Source organism: Macaca thibetana, chromosome 14 (genome assembly GCF_024542745.1).
Source record: "Macaca thibetana thibetana isolate TM-01 chromosome 14, ASM2454274v1, whole genome shotgun sequence".
Classification (NCBI taxonomy): Eukaryota; Metazoa; Chordata; class Mammalia; order Primates; family Cercopithecidae; genus Macaca; species Macaca thibetana.
This window is the reverse complement of record NC_065591.1, coordinates 117,428,547-117,449,058: the sequence shown is the minus strand read 5'-3', so window position 1 is coordinate 117,449,058 and position 20,512 is coordinate 117,428,547. Positions and strand designations below refer to the sequence as shown.

At 40.3% G+C, this 20,512-nt stretch overlaps 1 protein-coding gene across 6 annotated transcripts in view; it reads left to right on the top strand.

The window, feature by feature from the left end:
• CDON (cell adhesion associated, oncogene regulated) overlaps window positions 1-20,512 on the top strand; it is a 103,502-nt gene that overhangs the window by 73,193 nt on the left and 9,797 nt on the right. For all 6 annotated transcript variants that reach the window (XM_050755662.1, XM_050755663.1, XM_050755664.1 and 3 more), the window contains 4 exons: window positions 737-859; window positions 6,705-6,926; window positions 9,371-9,651; window positions 12,290-12,369. In XM_050755662.1, the coding sequence (XP_050611619.1) occupies window positions 737-859; window positions 6,705-6,926; window positions 9,371-9,651; window positions 12,290-12,369 (706 nt within the window). The remainder of the gene's footprint in view (window positions 1-736; window positions 860-6,704; window positions 6,927-9,370; window positions 9,652-12,289; window positions 12,370-20,512) is intronic.

The window sequence follows — 20,512 nt, the reverse complement described above, 5'->3', positions numbered from 1 at the left end:
GAAGTCAAAATGAAGAGTGATTTCTACTGGAGTGTTCAATTTAGGAGTGTTTCTAAATGAAATGTTGGCTGTGTGCCACGGATAACAGAATCATTCTACTGGAGATACTTGTGTGGTTTGGAGATCTTGACTCAAAAGAACGCAGGAGTGGGGGTGGCGGCCAAGAGTTTCCCATAGTAGATTTTGCTTTTTGGTGATTCTCAGCAGTTTATTCGGGCATTCAGTCATATGTCAGTTCATGTTGCATCCATGACAATGGAGGTGAGAGCTTTGCTCGGGCCATTCTCATAACTGGTCAGTTGCTCTGGGTAGTGCACCATTTGCTGGTCCCAAATGTACTGTTGCTTTTTGGTGGAGGAACATAGTGGATTGACTTGCTGGGTTAAGATGGGGATGAAAGAACTTGAGGTTTCTTTCCTATGCATAAAATTAACATGTATTTTATGAAAGACTCCCCACTAATTATTTTTAGTGAAACAAGTATTATTGCCAACACACAGATATAGTTTTAAGTCAGCTTATCTCTTCTCTTTACTTTTCCTTCATGCCATGTAATAGAAATGCTGTTTATCTGTGGTGCATTAGTCAAATACTTACTGTTAAGGACATTTTTATTGCACAAACTACTAGATGGTGGTGGATGCTGCTCCAGCCTCATCCTGAAAACATTAACTAATTATATCGATATTATCATTTAGGCTGTATGATGTGTAAAGCCTTTTATTTTTCCTTTTAGGTTCAAAGCAGTGGCATATGATTGGCCACCTCCAGCCAGAAACCTCCTATGACATTAAAATGCAATGCTTCAACGAAGGAGGAGAAAGTGAATTTAGCAATGTGATGATCTGCGAGACTAAAGGTGGGAGAAGTTTTGCTTTTTCCCTGGACAGTGATAGAATTCCAACCCTGGATTACTGCTTCTGACTGTTGATATATTCTGGGTTTTGTTTTGTTTTGAGACGTGGTCCCACTCTGTCGCCCAGGCTAGAGTGCAGTGGTACAATCTCAGCTTGCTGCAACCTCCGCCTCCTGGGTTCAAGCCATTCTCCTGCCTCAGCCTACCAAGTAGCTGGGACTGCAGGTACACACCACCACACCCAGCTAATTTTTATAATTTTAGTAGAGATGGGGTTTCACCGTGTTGGCCACGCTGGTCTCGAACTCCTGGCCTCAGGTGATCCACCTGCCTGGGCTTCCCAAACTTCTGGGATTACAGGCATGAGCCACCACACCCAGCCATGACTATTGATATATTTGCCTAAGGAAATTTCTGCTTTGGACCATTTTCTAGGTGCATACACTTACACTGTCCAGACAAATGTATAACATGTGGGCTCGAATACTTGTCTAAAAAGTAGTTTACATAATCATTAATCCTGTTTGTTAATTTCTGTGTGACTCTTAAGTAAATCACCTCCCTTCCCTTTTCTTTATTTTTATTTTATTTATTTATTTATTTATTTTTGAGACGGAGTCTCGCTCTGTTGCCCAGGCTGGAGCGCAGTGGCCGGATCTCAGCTCACTGCAAGCTCCGCCTCCCGGGTTTATACGCCATTCTCCTGCCTCAGCCTCCTGAGTAGCTGGGACTACAGGCGCCCACCACCTCGCCCGGCTAGTTTTTTGTATTTTTTTTAGTAGAGACGGGGTTTCACCGTGTTAGCCAGGATGGTCTCGATCTCTTGACCTCGTAATCCACCCGTCTCGGCCTCCCAAAGTGCTGGGATTACAGGCTTGAGCCACCGCGCCCGGCCTATTTTATTTTTTTTTAGAGAAGGCGTCTCACTGTGTTGCCCAGGCTGGTCATGAACCCTTCCCTTTTTCTTTACAAAGATGATAAAAATATTTGTTGACTACTTTCTAGATTGCTGTGAAAATGAGAATACTAACAAAAGTTTAAGAATATTAAGAAGTGAAACATATGTTTAAAGTAGTTTCTTGAGTGACAGATAATGTAACTTCTATCTACTTGTTTAATTAAGTGTAGTAAAGTTTAGAATTAGCAGTTGCTAATTCTAAATTGAACATTCTCAACTCTGCCTGCATAGGTAGATGCACTGTCAAGAGTGTTGCCATGTTTAAGAAGAGAAGATACCATAGGGGAATAATAGAAATAGCTCATGTAGATGTTTACAAACAAAAACACTCTTGTCCACAGTCTCAGTTAATCTTCACAACAACTTTGAGGATACTGTCAACTGCAAGGAACACAAAAATCTCCTCTCAGTAGGCTTCAACAGTGAAGAAATGTGTTATCCCAAAAATAAGCAGCCCAGAAGTAGGTAACTAATTCCAAGGTTGTTTAATTCAGGAGGCTGAGGCAGGAGAATCGCTTGAGCCTGGAAGATAGAGGTGGCAGTGAGCCAAGATCAGGCCACTGCACTCCAGTTTGAGCAAGAGAGTGAGACCTTGTCTCAAAAAAAAAAAAAAAGAAGTTCATTGTTTTCTGTCTTTCCTGTTTGCCATGTTCCCGTTGCCAGCTTGGCCCTAAGACTAGCACTGCTGTTAGCTCGCCTCAGTTCTGGGCATCACCTTTAAGGTGTTACAATGTCTGATAGTGTTTGTTTTCAAGAACAAGGAAAATTTCCCCCAAAGTCCTCTACTAGATCTTCCCACAAGTCTCATTAGTCACAATTCAGCCACACACTGCCCCCAAACCATTGACCAGATTTATCCCAGAGTTCTGTGGGGTTGAGGTAGACACTCAAACAAAATTGGAGCTCTGATAACATGGTAAAGACGGCTGTTGAGTGAGCTGGGCAGCCATCAGTGTCTGTACAGGTGATCTTATTATTCCTTTTTAAAAATGAGGACATGAAAAAGTAGGTTTTTTAAAAATGAGGAAATGGAGGCTCCAAAAGATTGAATGATAAGCCAAGGCTTAGTTCTAGCTTTTAAATTCTAAATCATGTGTGTCTGCTGCAATACTCACATCTTAAGTCCATACTTAAACATATATCCACATACCTTTAGACTTACCTTGAATTTCATTTGTTTAGCATATATTTGAGTGCCTTTTTGTACCAGACACTGTGATGTGTTCATGGGATACTTGGAGTAAAGTTAAATAAAAATGAAATTTATCATCTCTGCCCCCAGGACATTTAAGAATCTAGCCAGACGAAACATAAAACATTATAACTGTTATATATAGTAGTATAATAGTATAGCTGTGATTACAATAGTATACCTCATTTTCTGACATCAGTAGGGAATGAAAAGCTTCTACCTACAGACTTTCAGATCAGTGAAAAACAAAAAACTTCTTTGAAATGTTAACTATTCATGTTGAATGACTTTTATGTAATTATGTATTACATAATTCCCAGCCTGTTTAGATGGAAGATCTCATGTATACTTCAACCTTTAAAAAATGACTCTAGGTTCTTGTGAACAATGATGGTTTTATCCTGAGTAATTGAGGAAGGTTTTCAGGGATGACAGAGGCGCTGAAGGCTGGCTGTTTTCCCTTCCCACCGAAGATCAGAGACTGCTGTGATGTTTCTTTTAGTTCTTTGGTTTCTCTCTATGTTTTTCATCTCACCTTTCTTATTTCAGGCTGTTATCTGTCTCTTCCTATCAGTGTTAATGGATCTCACTCACCCTTCAATGCAAGCCATCTGTCCTCAGTTTTTAACTTTAGCAAGGGGTTGGAAACCAGATCATGAAGGTTGATAGAATTACAAATGAATTAAGAATAAATAAAGAGTGATTAAACCTGACCGACTTCCCTATGAGTAATCATGATCTTTAATATATGATATGGAACATCCATTGTGCCTCAGAAACTCTTTTGTTTTCTTTAGGGTCGGCCAGGACATAAAATTGTATAATCTAACGTACCACCTCAAGTAGAAATTTCCTTTAGCATCTCTGCCAAGTATTCATCCAGCTTTCAATAAGAGAGAACACCTTCTCTTGAAAGATGACTTCTTTTCTCATTCCCAGCTCTGTTTGGTGTAGTTGATGCTGCTAGAAAATTGAACCCCAATTTAATGTTGTTTGTTGAATAGATTTTTTTTTTGAGACGGAGTCACCCAGGCTGGAGTGCAGTGGCGTGATCTCGGCTCACTGCAATCGCTGTCTCCTGGGTTCAAATGATTCTCCTGCCTCAGCCTCCCGAGTAGCTGGGACTACAGGCACGTGCCACCAAGTCTGGTTAATTTTTTGTATTATTAGGAGAGACAGGGTTTCACCATGTTAGCCAGGATGGTCTCGATCTCCTGACCTCATTATCTGCCCAGCTCCGCCTCCCAAAGTGCTGGGATTACAGACATGAGCCACTGCGCCCAGCCAAGTAGATTTTTATTTTTTATTTTTTTCCTGGTTTTTCCTCTTTTTTTTTTTTTTTTTATACTTTAAGTTCTAGGGTACATGTGCACAATATGCAAGTTTGTTACATATGTGTACATGTGCCGTGTTGGTGTGCTGCACCCATTAACTCATCATTTACATTAGATATTTCTCCTAATGCTATCCCTCCCCCATTCCCCCACCCCATGACAAGCCCCGGTGTGTGATGTTCCCCGCCCTGTGTCCGAGGGTTCACATTGTTCAATTCCCACCTGTGAGTGAGAACATGCGGTGTTTAGTTTTGCTCAGAATGATGGTTTCCAGCTTCATCCATGTTGCTACAAAGGACATAAACTCATCCTTTTTTACAGCTGCTTAGTATTCCATGGTGTATATGTGCCACATTTTCTTAATCCAGTCTGTCATTGATGGACATTTGGGTTGGTTCCAAGTCTTTGCTATTGTGAATAGTGCCACAGTAAACATACGTGTGCATGTGTCTTTATAGTAGCATGCTTTATAATCCTTTGGGTATATACTCAGTAATGGGATCGCTGGGTCAAATGGTATTTCTATTTCTAGATCCTTGAGGAATTGCCACACTGTCTTCCACAATTGTTGAACTAGTTTACACTCCCACCAACAGTGTAAAAGTGTTCCTATTTCTCCACATCCTCTCCAGCACCTGTTGTTTCTTGACTTTTTAATGCTCACCATTCTAACTGGTGTGAGATGGTATCTCATTGTGGTTTTGATTTGCATTTCTCTAATGAGCAGTGTGATGATGAGCATTTTTTCTCATCTGTGTCTGTTTAGCTGAGTAGATTTTTAAAAAGCTGCTTTGCTTCTGTGGTTTGTTGGCACCGTAACAGGAAATTCAGTATAACCAATAATAACAGCAGAACTGATTGACCACCACCCTTAGCCAGGCTCTAAGTGCTTTCCATGGCTTAACTCGTTTACCCTTCATTACCACTAGATAATTGATAGAGCTCTTATTAATATCCCCATTTCAAAATGTAAAAACTGGCTGGGCACAGTGGCTTACACCTGTAATCCTAGCACTTTGAGAGGACAAAGTGGGTAGACCACTTGAGGTCAGGAGGTTGAGACCACCCTGGCCAATATGGTGAAAACTTGTCTCTACTAAAAATATTTTTTAAAAATCCAGGCGTGGTGGCATGTGCCTGTAATCCCAGCTACCTGGGAGGCTGAGGCGGGAGAATCGCTAGAACCTGGGAGACAGAGGCTGCAGTGAGCCGACATCATGCCATTGCACTCCAGCCTGGGCAACAGGGTGAGACTTTGTCTCAAAAAAAAAAAAAATAAATAAATAAAAACTGAGGTTTTGGAGGTAAAAGTCATACAGCTAATGATAGGTGGAGGTGAGGTATAAACATAGGCTGTGTGCTTCCGGAGACTGGCTGCCGACCACTTTGCTCTGCTGCTTTTCTGTGACATGTAGAGACGTAAGAACATACGATTTGGGGATGAGAGAATGAGGTTTGAGTCCCACCTGTTACTAGTTTTTGTTATTGCTATTACCCAGAATACCGATGAACCAGGTAAGAGTACTGCACCTACATGGGCTCCAAAGGCTTTGTTTTTGGAATGCTTAATACTATGTGTGAGATTTTGGAAGGTCATTGTTCTAGTAACCCAAAGCCATAATTTCTATTATTGGTAGTGATTTTTATATACATGGTAGAAGCATAAAATATGTAATTCTGAGTCTTGTTTAGCTCAAAATATATCTGACCGAAAGGAGTTTGTGTTCCATCCATAAGTGGAAATACTTTTTTTTTTCTTTGAGGTGGAGTCTCGCTCTGTCGCCCAGGTTGGAGTGCAGTGGCACGATCTTGGCTCACTGCAGCCTCTGCCTCCCGGTTTCAAGCAGTTCTCCTGCCTCAGCCACCCCAGTAGCTGGGATTACGGGCACCCGCAGCCATGCCCGGCTAATTTTTGTATTTTTAGTAGACACGGGGTTTCACCGTGTTGCTCAGGCCGGTCGTGAACTCCTGAGCTCAGACAGTTGCTCGCCTCGGCCTCCCAAAATGCTGGGATTACAGGCGTGAGCCACCGTGCCCGGCCTAAGTGGAAACACTTTCATTTCAACTATTTGGGAGTCTTCTCCAAGTACAGTTAAGCAGATAATCATATAGCAGTTTGGATTAGACCAAGTGCATGTGTTCGTCTGCTCTTAGGATTTCTCTAAAGTTTGTGGACTAAAACTTTGGCACATCAGGTTTTTAAACTTTGGAGCCCTCTTTGTGACTCATTGGTGGTCAGATCATCTCAGTCACAAGAGTAAACAGACTGGCTTGCATTCCTAACCAGACCTCCTTCAGAGAGTAAACCATTTCATGGAGTCTGTATTCACTCTGACATCATGTTTTCCTTTATATTTCAACTAGTGAAACGTGTTCCTGGAGCTTCTGAATATCCTGTCAAAGACTTGAGTACCCCTCCAAATTCTTCGGGAAGTGGAGGAAATGTGGGGCCTGCAGCCAGCCCTGCTAGAAGCAGTGACATGTTATATCTGATCGTTGGCTGTGTGCTGGGCGTCATGGTCCTCATTCTGATGGTTTTCATTGCAATGTGCCTGTGGAAGAATCGCCAGCAGAATACCATACAAAGTAAGTCACTCATAAGTGTTTCCTTCTCTTTTTCTAAAGATGGGTGGACAAATATTGTCAGAATAAATACTGATTTCTAACACTGTTGTGTGTTGGTGTCATGGTACGAAGCACATGAGATACTCTTCATTCAGAGTAGATGACTTTAAAACTATCCTAGCTGTCAGCCAGAGTAAGTGGAGCATCAAATTAAATTGCCCAGCAGACATAAACACCAAAGCCAAAACTAAGCAGGTCTCTAAGTAAATAGCTGACTTATTGCTGGGAAACTCCAGCTTTGTTGGACCACCAAAGAGGAGCCTGAGCTCTGGAATTGCTGTAGGAACACCTTTACACTGGTACAGAGCTTGCCAACAGGGAATAGAAAAGCCATGATGGAAAGCAGGTAGTGAAAACTTCTCTAAGTCACTGTCACTGAATGACACGTAACCAATGGGGATAATGCAGCCCTGTTTCTGTGCCTGATGGACTCAAGACTGCTCCAGCGTGGCATCCTCTCCCTGGAGTGTATCTAGGAATATGTGTGCTTGAACATCGACGATGGCTCTGCTTTGAAATAACAGTGAAATAACCTAGAACCCCCTTTCTCTTTTCACTTCCTTCAGTTCTCTTCAGCACACTGTCTTACTTTTCGTATCATCTCAGCTATTATAAAATAGGATCATCAAATCAAGCAGAGAGTTTAGTCTTTGGTGGGAGGAAGTTTTTTGGTTTTCCCTTTGGCTCCAGAATAAGGAAATGAAAGGAAAGTGAGGGACGACCCCAGCAGGCACTTCCAGTGGCTGTTAGCCAGTTCTCACGCATGCTCCCCTTTTAGTTACCGGTTCCGGAAGAAGGAAGTACTCTGTTTGTATTGAATGGTGCCGTCCAAGAGAGAGGGGGAGAGATGGTGGCTGCATCAGGCTGAAAGGGATGGTGATCATTTGATTTTCTAAGTGGTTTTAATGCCATTGCCTTTAATTGTGTGAGTGCGTGTTGAATCATTAAAAGAGAAGTATTAATCTGAAAGGGATGGTGATCATTTGATGTTCTAAGTGGTTTTAATGCTGTTGCCTTTAACTGTGTGAGTGCATGTTGAATCATTAAAAGAGAAGTATTAATCTGGTCATCTGAGCTATATTAATCGGATTAAAGTCATCCTACTTTGTGACCTGATAATATGTTTAAAAATGGATAATTCTCATGGTGGTGTTCATTCAGTCATTTATTCAAAAGATAATCATTGTCTTCTGTATACCAGGCACTGTTCTGGACAGTGGAGATGTAATGGTAAATAAAATAAACGCCACGTCTGCCCTCTCAAAGTTTATAGTTTAGTGGAGACCACAAGCAGGTGTACTGAGATTACACACCTGGGCAAGAGTGCACAGTAATGTGGGCAGCTAAGGAAAGGAGGGACACCTAATCCAGCCTTGGCGAGCTCTCGTGCCTTTGAAGATTTTATCCAAGTTCCAACAACAAATCCTGTACAGTTTGGACACTTTAGTTTCTAAGAGATACTTTACTTTTTCTACATATATCTGGTAGATGTGCCTCTGGAAATCAGAGTTTTTGAGACAGTCATTTATATGCTTTTAATAGAAGAAAATCGAAGGCCAGGTGCAGTGGCCCACGCCTGTAATCATAGCACTTTGGGAGGCCGAGGCAGGCGGATCACGAGGTCAGGAGATCGAGACCAGCCTGGCTAGCATGGTGAAACCCTGTCTCTACTAAAAATACAAAAAATTAGCTGGGCATGGTGGCACGTGCCAGCTACTTGGGAGGCTGAAGCAGGAGAATTGCTTGAACCCGGGAGGCAGAGGTTGCACTGAGCCAAGATCATGCCATTGCACTCCAGCCTGGGCAACAAAAGCGAAACTCCATCTCAAAAAAAAGAAAGGAAAATAGAATCACTTTTTGCCTTTGTACCCCACACCTTCCAAATGGGTTATAATGACTAAGGAGCTGTATGAATGGTCAGTGACTGTATGTACAGCTCCATCCTTTTACTTAACAGAGTTGTTTATTGCTACTGGAAATACCCCACCTAAAGCTAGTCTTTTGTTGTCATTTTATGCCGTTGTTTTCAGCACTTTGAAGTATAATATCTAGGAGTTTAAGCACTTTTTCCTAGTGTTGCCAGTACTCTGATAGTTTAGCTTGCCCAATATATTCGTTCTCTTTTGAGTAATTTCTCCTGAGTTAATTTTTCTTCCCGTTAACAGAATCATAATTAACTCAGAGTTCACAGCTATCTCTACATTCTATGGAAAATAATAGCAATAACTTTATTAAACTATGTCTTACAAGTAGGCTTTAAGTGAACATTTTTCAAATGTTTTTATTTTAGTCTATTTGTAGTCTCTTAGAGATTTTATCAGTAAGACCTTCTCAGCAAGAAGATTGTCCTTTTTAGTGTCTTATTTTGTGTGTGTGTGTGTGGCTTTTTTGTTCTCTTTTAACAGAATATGACCCACCAGGATATCTCTACCAAGGATCAGATATGAATGGGCAGATGGTGGAATACACCACTCTCTCGGGAGCGAGTCAGATAAATGGAAATGTTCATGGAGGCTTCCTAACCAACGGCGGTCTTAGCAGTGGCTATTCCCACCTTCACCGTAAGGTCCCCAACGGAGTCAATGGAATCGTGAATGGGAGCCTAAATGGAGGGCTTTACTCTGGGCACACCAACTCTCTAACCAGGACACATGTGGATTTCGAACATCCTCATCATCTAGTGAATGTAAGAGACTTAACTATAAATAAAAACCCCTCTGTCCCTCAGGGTGCCAAGCACCAGAACGGGGACAGCACGCTGGGCTTTGTTCAATATAGAAACCTCACAGGTTCCCTTGAATGGAAGCAGCATCGATCACTGGCAGCCCTTTGATCCCGGGTAGTCTTTGTAAGTTGTTTTCTATTGCCAGGTCATAGTTATATTCATCAGTTTAGTTTCATTTTAAAATTATTAAACACTGAAAGTGGAATACCGGCAATGAACAGACTGGAAGTCGTTCTTTAGATGAAATGGAAATACCACTGGACGTAGACTAGACCAAATACTTTAAATTTGATTTATTGAGAGCAGGGTCTTAAAAATGCAAATGCCGAGAAGAGGCAGGCAGATCAGGACATCATGGGAGTGAGATGGTAGCACTGCAGGCGATGGCCACCTGGAGAGCACAGACTGTGTCTTTGGGAAGCAGCCGCAGTTTGACACTTACAGTTGTCATAGGCTGAGGGCCCAGTGTTGCCAAATTTTCTGATTTTTCAAAACCTCTGTAAATCCAGGTGAAATTGACCGATTTTTACATGCTGGCACCTAATTCAAAATTTGAAAACATCTGTAGGCCATGCCAAACATCTCTGCAGGCCACCGGTTGTGACTTCTGACCTTTCATGGGCTGCTTTTGTTGGTTTTTGCCCAATGTGTTTTGTTGTTGTGGCTGGTAAGCTTTTCACATTTTACAATGTTAGTATTCTTTAGCCACAAAGAGTGATAATCCCGTAAGACAACCTTATTTCAGAGATAACTAGTTGATACCGTTTAATTTTCGAAATGGGAGTAGAATGACTAGCATATTTTAGACTTATGCTGGGGTTGTCTGCATTAGAAAGTTTGATTCATGACATTGTTTGGATGCACATCTCTATTACTTTTGATTACAGTTTTTGGCATTGTTCTGATTACAAATAAATTTACCATGACCCACAGCATGCTACGATTTGAAGAAGCTTAGAGGTTTTCTTTCCCCATCTTCAGTTTATTAAAGATTTGTTAAAATCTATTTGGAGAACAAAACTAATGTGTACTCATATTTTAAAGCTAGAAATTGAATGGCTTTTGTGTGACCTGGCTTTTGTATGTTGTGGAAGAAATATTAATTTGCTTTAATGCATCTCATTACTAAAAGAGAATAATGATTTCGTTGTTGTGTGTGGAAAGATACAGCGTGTATTCAGACTTCTGAACTTTTTTGGTCACCATTCCTAGTCCAAACTACTACCATTGTCCAAGAAAACTGAAGGAGAGAGTAGTAACGTTTGACAAGCACACACTGTTTCCATAAGAAGAAAAATAAGGCCAGTGTTTGCTTTAGTGTTTGAACACGGAACCTTGGGTTTTTTGAACAATGAATTTCTGTTTAAATAATAGGTGCCCCATTTGGTGTACAATGTCAGAAGTTATCTGTGATTTTAAACTATTAGATTGCTTACTTTTCTGGGTGGGGGAAATAAAGAAATTTTAACAGTGTTAGTGACCCTAAAAATCATTGCACTAACTTTAACATGTTTAGGGATTCAGAGAATCCCTAACCCACAATGTTACCCTGCAGGTTGGGAAGTTCATTTTCTGAACCTTTCAGGTTTGCTCTCAGACGGAATATAGTATAGGAGAGTTCTTTCCTCTTGATATGTTCTTAATCATTCCTATTGCTGGTTGGGTCAGAAACACTGAAGGAAATTTTCAGCACTTTTGGTCTGCTTAGATTCTGGCTGCTGTTACGAAATGAATGGCAATGGAAAGTATTCTAGGAAAAACAATTGCCTGAACTTTTCCTAACCTTGAAGGCTTTGGGTTTGGGTACAGTGTGACAGCCTCTCCCACCTTGTATCAAATTCAGTTCTGTTTTTCTTCTGAAAGCAGAATTCTGCCTCTATCAGGCTAGTTTAATTTTTAACTTCATTTTTGAAGAACCTTGCTATCGTTATCTGTCAAGTGAACATTTTACAATGAGGTATGTGTTAATCTGGGCATTTTTCTTAATTGCTGGGCAGTTCCGCCAAAAGCAACATCCAGATATTAACACGCCCCCTCCAAGTCATTGCTGGCCGCAGATCCCCTCCATCTGGAAAAATATAGCATGCTTTAAAACTCAGCATTGTCAAGTGAACAGACCTCATCGAAATAATTACAGGAAAATGAAGATGAGTTTATCATGTGACATCATCCACACAGGTTTTACACCCTGTTTCTCCAACTGGCATCACATGAAATTCTTCCCTGACTGCCGAGAAAGGAAAAATGAACAAAGGCTATAACGTATAATGTATTTTGAGCCCACTAGATTTGAAGGGAAATGACTAAACCTTTCCCTTCATTTATTTGCTTTTGTCTATTACAGAAATACATAGAAAAACCTGGCAGTGAAGTTTTTGGAATACAGTTTAATATAGTGCAGAACTCTCATTCACTCCTTTGTGAATATGGGTCAATGATACTGACAATGACATTGCTCTGGGACTTGGTTAGAATATACCGTGTGTCCATTTATGGTTGACATGGCTTATGTGTATTTGTGATTATTTGGCTACTGGTCTGTGGGCACCTTCAGCATTCCTTCTTCTTTTCTTTTTCTCTGACCCTCCTTCCTGTCCAGGGTGGTGGAATGTACACGGCTGTGCCTCAGATTGACCCTCTGGAATGTGTTAACTGCCGAAACTGTCGAAACAACAATAGGTACGTTAATGATGTATCTGCACAAGCTGTTGTGAATAAGACATATGCATCCTTTTATTTTTCCCTTCAGCAAAGGAAGTTCTCGGAATTTTACCTGGGATATAAAGTTCAGGATTTGCAGTCTTAAATTTAAGGCTATTACTGATTTTTTTGCCTCTGCTTTCCAATTTTTACCTTTTTGTGCCTCGGTGTCTTTAGCTATATAGAAACAATCTTAAAGGGTCTGTTTGTCACAGAAATAACTATTATAAGTCTTCATGTTTTTGAAAATTTTAAATTAGGGTCATTCTCTGTTATAAAGACTTTATCTTTTCTCACGTTTTATTTTCTACTCTATGTTTGGGATGTTATGAGGATGAATGACAGTGTGTCCGAGTGCTGGGGGGAGGCGGGAACGCTCTGTATATAGTAACGTTTTTTTCATAGTAATATTACTGAAATTTTCCTACCAGATTAGCCAGTGTGTTTTTTTTTAATTCTTAAAATCTTAAGAAGATTAAGTAGCAAAACCTTGCTTTGAATTTTGTATTTTAGTTTTAAAAGTGATGTGTACTCACAATATTTCAAACAAGATAGAAATATGTAGAGCAATGTACATTTAACACACAGGATATTCAGCACACCTTCCTACTATCTCTATATTAATCCCAAAGGATTACCAAGCTTTTTGTTGTATTAAAGTTGTTTCAGAAATCTTAGTTCTTTCTTTTACATAATATTGTTATTGAATTACATGGTGTCAAAAGTCCTTCCTTCTCAGTTCTTAAACTCTACAACCAAAAAGATTATATCATAGTTAGTACATAAAATAACTGGCGTATGGGTGGGAGTTTAGATATTTTATTATTGAAATGATGTTTGGCCTATATACTTAAAATGAATTAACAGTTAAGAGTTGTCTCTGGGAGTTATTGAAACCAGAACTTGAAGAAGGATCAGGCCAACCATCGAATTAAAAGTACATTGTTTCAGCCTGCGTTTTGAGAGTTGCAGAACAAAAGCAACGAAGCTTCTTGGAGATTTTTTGTTATCATTTACTTAACCCATTAATCATTTACTTATAGTGTGTCTATAAAAGAGCCATCTGCTTATTTTATGTGCTAAGGTTTACTTGTTACGTATCTCAATTGTTTATGACCCTGGTTTTGAAAATGTTCATCACATTGAAACCACATTTTTGTCTTGAGCTTTTCATGGACTTTACCATAGTTTGTTAGGCAACATGCTAAAGACCTGGTAAAGGTGGCTCATGTACCTGGCGAATAATCAGATGGATTTAGTTACAAGCGGTTTTGTTTAGAAAGATAATGTGTTTTCTTTTATGGTTCTTGGTCATCAGCAGATCTTGATTCTCCCTGGACAATAAAATGGTTTAACGACGGGATCTCTGGTCTAAGAATAAGTAGACCTGGGCTCTGATATAACTTAAACCTGTGATCTTGTGAAACTTACATGATGTTTCTGAAGCTATTTCCTTAACCGAAAAGGGGAAAATTGTCCTAGGTAATGTAAAATTGCTCCCAACATAATGTGATGGTAGTCTCTGGCAATTTCCTGCCAATCATGTCTTTATGATGAAGTATCATCTTAATATCAAGAATACATCCCATTTCCTTAGAAGGACTTATATGACCTCTGCCATTTAAATGACCTTGGATTTGTGGCTATTTGTATGTGTAATGGGTGTGTGTGTGTGTATGTGTGCACGCATGTGCGTGTGTATGTAGTATTTTAGTATTTGAAAGTTTTTATTATAATAGTTTTTTTTTCCCCTTTAAGACAATGGACAATTGTATTTCTATTAATTTTCAAGTTAATGACTTACTGCATTTCATGTGTGTGGGTTTTACTGTTATCTGGGAATTTAGGTGAATTCTCTTCAGCTTGGAACACCAGATTCTTTTTCTTCCTGATTTAAATTTTCTTCCTCATGAGAATCTACCTGTTTAGGGCAAGTCTTTACTTGCCTGCATTGCCTCCAAGGTTAGCCAGTGTCCCACCTGGCTCCCAGGAGCAACTGCATGATTTTGACACTTAGTAATTGGACAGATAAGTATCAGTAAGTACCTACCTTCAGCTCTGGAAAACTTGGATTATTAAATTTAAAGATTTTAAGTCTTTTCACTTTGGAATTGAGAACAGGTATCTCCTCGTAAGATCTTACAAATGACAAAATTTGTAAAAAGCTGTGAACGCTGAAAGGTAGATGATACGTGGTTTACTCTCAAAATGTAGAAAATCGTAGTAAGTTTATGCTTTTGGAATATCCACATTGTTACTATGAATGAGTTTGCATTTCTGAATGTCAGCTGAAATAGTGTAAACATAAACAGAAGCATGATTTCAGTTAAGTTATATGAGGGCTGTCAAGTGGGCCTCATAGGGTTTTTGGCTATTCGGTCAAACAAAGCAAAACAAACATGAGAAATAGTAGACTAGCATAGTTGTAGGGAGAGAAAGAAGAATTTTGAGAGATTTAGGATTTAGAAAGAGATGAGTCTGAGAGATTAAAAAAAAGAAAAGACCAAGTAATCGGTTGAAGAGGCCAGTGGAAGAAGCAGTTGAAGGTGATGTCTAGGTGTCTGGGTGCAGCCTTCGAGGCCGAAAACACTGCGGGAGATGAAGAGCTGCTGCCCCACAGTGTACTTCTGGGGAGTTGCCCTCTGAGATCTGGTGGTGCCTCTGCAATTCGCCTTCTTTATTCCACAGATACTAAGAACTGGAGAAGTCTTGCGTGGGGCCTTTTCTGTATGGACTTACCTGCCCTGTGCCCTGCCACTCCAGGTTCTTTTTTCTCTGCCTTCTCCGTTGTAAACTTAAGCATATTTCTTAGAGTGAGCTTTTAAGAAACAAGACATTGCCAACCCTTGACCCCTTTTATCTCTCCTTCTGGAGAGAAAACGTTGCCTCTATTATGTATATGAGAGTATGATATGAGCAGTTGAGAACAGGTGAGGGGAGGGGGCACTATATAGATCTGTGGGGAAGTTTTTCTTGATTCTGGGGCTCTTGTGACATGCCATAAATGACCGCTTGCCTCACTGTGTTCCATTACCTTGAATCCTTTCTAGTTTCTTTTGGTTTTCTTTTGTTGTTTTGAGACAGAGTCTCACTCCGATACCCAGGCTGGAGTGCAGTGGTGTAGCCTTGGCTCACTGCAGTGCTGCTTCCTGGGTTCAAGCGATTCTCATGCCTCAGCCTCCCTGGTAGCTGGAATTACAGGCATGTGCCACCATGGCTGGCTAAATCTTTTGTATTTTTAGTAGAGATGGAGTTTCGCCATGTTGGCTAGGCTAGTCTCAAACTCCTGGCCTCATGTGATCTGCCCGCCTCGGTCTCCCCATGTGCTGAGATTACAGGCGTGAGCTACTGCGCCTGACCCCTTTGCAGTTTTTAAGAGTAATAGGTAAAGCTCACTATGAACACCTAGAAAGAAGCATATTTAATGCAGCTTTGCAGAGAGCCAGTTCCTTACACCAGAGACCTAATCAAGAAATCCTTGTGCTGTTTGGGCATTTCAAGAGTTAAACAGATTTTAATCAAAAAACATCAAAAGCTTTCTACCCTTCTCTTCTCCTCTCCTGAATTCAAAAGGCAGTAATGCAGCTCTGGATATGTAATCAAATGTGGCTTCTTAGTTGCTTGGCTAGTTTAATGGAAAGGGATTGACATTAAATCTGGTCTTTTTTAACATCAGCCTTGATAATTTGTAAGAGAGAGTAGAGGGGACACTGATGAAATTCACAGATGAACAAACTGAGAGATCCCATCAGGAAGGAATGAGAAATTAAGAGTCTTAAGAGAGACTGGAGATGGACAGGAAGTCTCCCAGCAAAAATCAGCTTGGAAAAATTATGTAATTCATCTGGGAAAAACAGTACAAGTTACATGGCTGATAGTCAAGAGAAGTAGTAAAACGATTGGGAACAGTGCTTTAGAGAACAAAGATACTACAGATGACTTCCGAGTTTTATATATTGACAACCTTAAAAGCTGTGTCTTGGATTTGGGAATGCTCTTTCACCAACCTGAAACCCTCCATGGATGTCAGATGTCCTCTGATGACAAAAAAATGTAGAGATGAATATGAGAACATTAATTATAATAGTAGTTCTTTCAGGCCTAAGGTTTGATCTACCCAGTTGGTTTGCTAAGTATGAAAACAACAAGTTGTCCAGTTCACCTGAGCTTTTTCTTCCAGCAGAAAACGTGCATTCAGCTTCTCTTCCATCTATGGTCATCTCCCTATTTCCCTAAGAAATTCAGAGTGCTGTGTTGAATTTTAAAAATTGATCAGTACCGCCGGGCACGGTGGCTCAAGCCTGTAATCCCAGCACTTTGGGAGGCTGAGACGGGCAGATCATGAGGTCAGGAGATCGAGACCATCCTGGCTAACATGGTGAAACCCCGTCTCTACTAAAAATACAAAAAACTAGCCGGGCGAGGTGGCAGGCGCCTGTAGTCCCAGCTACTCGGGAGGCTGAGGCAGGAGAATGGCGTAAACTCGGGAGGCGGAGCTTGCAGTGAGCTGAGATCTGGCCACTGCACTCCAGCCTGGGCGACAGAGTGAGACTCCGTCTTAACCAAAAAAAAAAAAAAAAAAAAAAAATTGATCAGTACCTTCCTTTTGGGGAAGTTATGTATCTCCCCAAATCTGTCTCCTACTTCTAAGATGGAGACCTAGGGCCTGTTGTCAGGAAGTCAGGGAGTCCAGCTTTTTGTCTTTCTTTATAAGCTTGTGTGTGTCTGTCAGCTTGCCATGTTCAGGAATACACTCAGTCATTTGTTGTCACTCAGCATTTACTGTCATGTTTTATGTGACGGCTGCTGATAAATTAATTCCCAAAAAGAAACTCCCACTCTAATGCTGCAGTCCTTGCAGCGTCCAGCAGAGCAGACAGCGACAAGGCAAGACAGCTGTGGCCTGGAGCGGTGCCTTCAGGGTTCTTTTTATTTTATTTTATTGATTTATTTGTTTTATTATTATTATACTTTAAGTTCTAGGGTACATGTGCACAATGTGCAGGTTTGTTACATATGTATACGTGTGCCATGTTGGTGTGCTGCACCCATTAACTCGTCGTTTACATTAGGTATATCTCCTAATGCTATCCCTCCCCCGTCCCCATTCTCCACAATAGGCCCCGGTGTGTGATGTTCCCCTTCCTGTATCCAAGTGATCTCATTGTTCAGTTCCCACCTATGAGTGAGAACATGATGCTTGGTTTTCTGTTCTTGCCATAGTTTGCTGAAAATGATGGTTTCCAGCTGCAACCATGTCCCTACAAAGGACACGAACTCATCCTTTTTTATGGCTGCATAGTATTCCATGGTGTGTATGTGCCACGTTTTCAGGGTTCTTTAGGTAGTAACTGATAAGCTCCCGAAAATAAGAGCTGGGTCAGCAAAATGGCACAGTGACAGGTGGAAACAGCAGAGGTGAGTGGAATTTTAAGATAAACTACCGGCCGGGTGCAATGTCTCACACCTGTAATCCCAGCACTTTGGGAGGCTGAAGCAGGCAGATCACGAGGTCGGGAATTCGAAACCAGCCTGACCAACATGGTGAAACCCCATCTAAAAATACAAAAATCAGCCGGGTGTGGTGGCGCGTGCCTGTAATCTCAGCTACTCTGGAGACTGAGGCAGGAGAATTGCTTGAACCCCTGAGGCAGAGGTTGCGGTGAGCCGCAATTGCGCCACTGCACTCCAGCCTGGCGACAGAGCGAGACTCTGTCTCAAAAAAAATAAAAGTAAAAAAAACATAAACTACCACCAAGATGTAACTATTTCAGAAGTCCCAAGAATATATGCATGAGAATAAGTATCACACATTCAGGAGATTCACAGATAGTTCTTTCCCTCTAGGCATAATCAAAAGAGGAAACTTAATGCAAAAATTATATAATCATCTAATCAAAGTAATTCTGTACATAATCATGCTTAACAAATATTAAACTGTGTAATCAAAAGTGGAATATTTTGGATATGTTCTAGAAAATATTTCAGAGGTGCTGTATAGTTTTACAAGAATATCCAAAATATGTTTAGTCAGCTGCTAAAGCACCTTATTCTTCCAAGCACAATCCTACCCTACTCTTCCAATCTCTTATTTCCTAGTCTGTGCTATTCAGAGTGTTGCTTAAAGAATATTTTATTGTTTTTTGTGACACCACAATAGAGTCATTTTCCTATCTTACAGATTGGTCAGACAGGCCTTTCCTGTTTTACTAAAAGTTATCTTAGTAAACTAACAGGTCCCAGACCACCTGAGGTTTTACAGAACAGCTTAGATTTCTGTATGTGGCAAGATGCATAGAGCTCCATTTACTCAATGTTTTTAAACTTAAGATTGAACAAAGTAGTTTCATTGAGCTAGAGACAACTCAGTAAAAACTTTTATTCCACCTTATGCCAGGAATAACTACATTTGAAAGACCATTTGAAAAGCCTAAGAGAGTGAAGTGACAAACTATTTGCATTGTATAAACTGTAAAATGTGCGTTGTGAGAGCATTTTATTGAATGTCATATGTTTGCAGACATTTGTCCTGTCTTCTTATTTACTACTTTAGATTTGTCTCTTAAGTTTGCATAGGTACAGATATGATTTTTGTGATCATCTAATTGCTTTGGAAATTTTAACTAAAGCATTATTAGTAAAATAATAGTTTTCATGGGCCAGGCATGGTGGCTCGTGCCTGTAATCCTGGCACTTTGGGAGACTAAGGTGGGCGGATCACCTGAGGTCGGGAGTTCAAGACCAGCCTGACCAACATGGAGAAACCCTGTCTCTACTAAAAATACAAAATTAGCCAGGCGTGGTGGTACATGCCTGTAATCCCAGCTACTCGGGAGGCTGAGGCAGGAGAATCACTTGAATCGGGGAGGCGGAGGTTGTGGTGAGCCAAGATCATACCATTGCACTCCAGCCTGGGCAACAAGAGCAAAACTTCATGTCACTAATAATAATAATAATAATAGTTTTCACATATCATATCTGGTTATATTCAGAACAGACTATATTCCTTTTTAGCAGACGATGTTCTTTATGCCTGTATTTCAACATGTAACCCCTAGTTAAAGCCATTTTTTGTGCTGACACATATAGATATCCGGAATTGAACTAAAAGTAATGTAACTGAATTATTTACATTTGGTTAGCTAATTGGTTAATTACTGATGATTATGAGTTAAGATTCAGTGTACTAGAAAATTTTAAATCAATGTGGTTTATGCTGAAACTCAGGTTACAGTTGCTTTACAAATCTAACTCCCAAGTATGTTACTGTCAACACCACTCTAGTAATTGAGGGTCATAGTTCAGAATAAAGTAAACACTGCTATGATTTCCTGTTTTAGTTCTCTGAAAAACAGATGCTAAAGAGTAGGTAATAGGAAATTGTACTTCTCTCTTGCTAAATATCTGTAATTTCTTTAAGGAGTTTGTGTATTTCATACGCTTGTTAGCGCCCAGCACATAAAGCCTGTGTCAGCACGCTGATGACCACACTTGTGGTTGGCCCATGTGCCTCTGTCTGGCCCGCTCCTCCACTCCTGCCCCATCCATAAAACTTCACTGTCACTCTGACAAAAGTAGTTTACAAACTGTTAGTCTGCCTTTTAGACGTCATTTAAAAAAATCTCATTCTGTAACTTGGCTTTAAATTAAAGAGCAGAAAAAAATAAATTAAACGGAAGGAAGCCAGAGGCTTTAAGGGCATCTCATTGTCTGGCGAGTCATCATTGTTTTGTTATATCAACATTATGAGTTCATTCAAGTTCGATCTATATAAACAACTTATTAATTTCTAATATTTTGTAGGGAGCTGTCCTAGGTTTTCAAATTCCGGCAAATATGTGTGTGTGTGTTTTTTTCCTACATTTTAATTTTACTTCTCTTAAATGAAAACTTTTCTTTCTGATCTGATACTTCTACATTTTTAAAATACAGGTTTTAGCCAGGCGTGGTGGCCCACACTTGTAATTCTAGCACTTTAGGAGGCTGAGGTAAGAGAATTGCCTGAGCCTAGAAGTTCAAGATCAGCCTGGGCAACATAATGAGACCCCATCTCTACAAAAAAAAAATTAAAAAATTTTTCAGGAATGGTAGCACATGTCTGTAGTCTGATTGAGTCTGATGC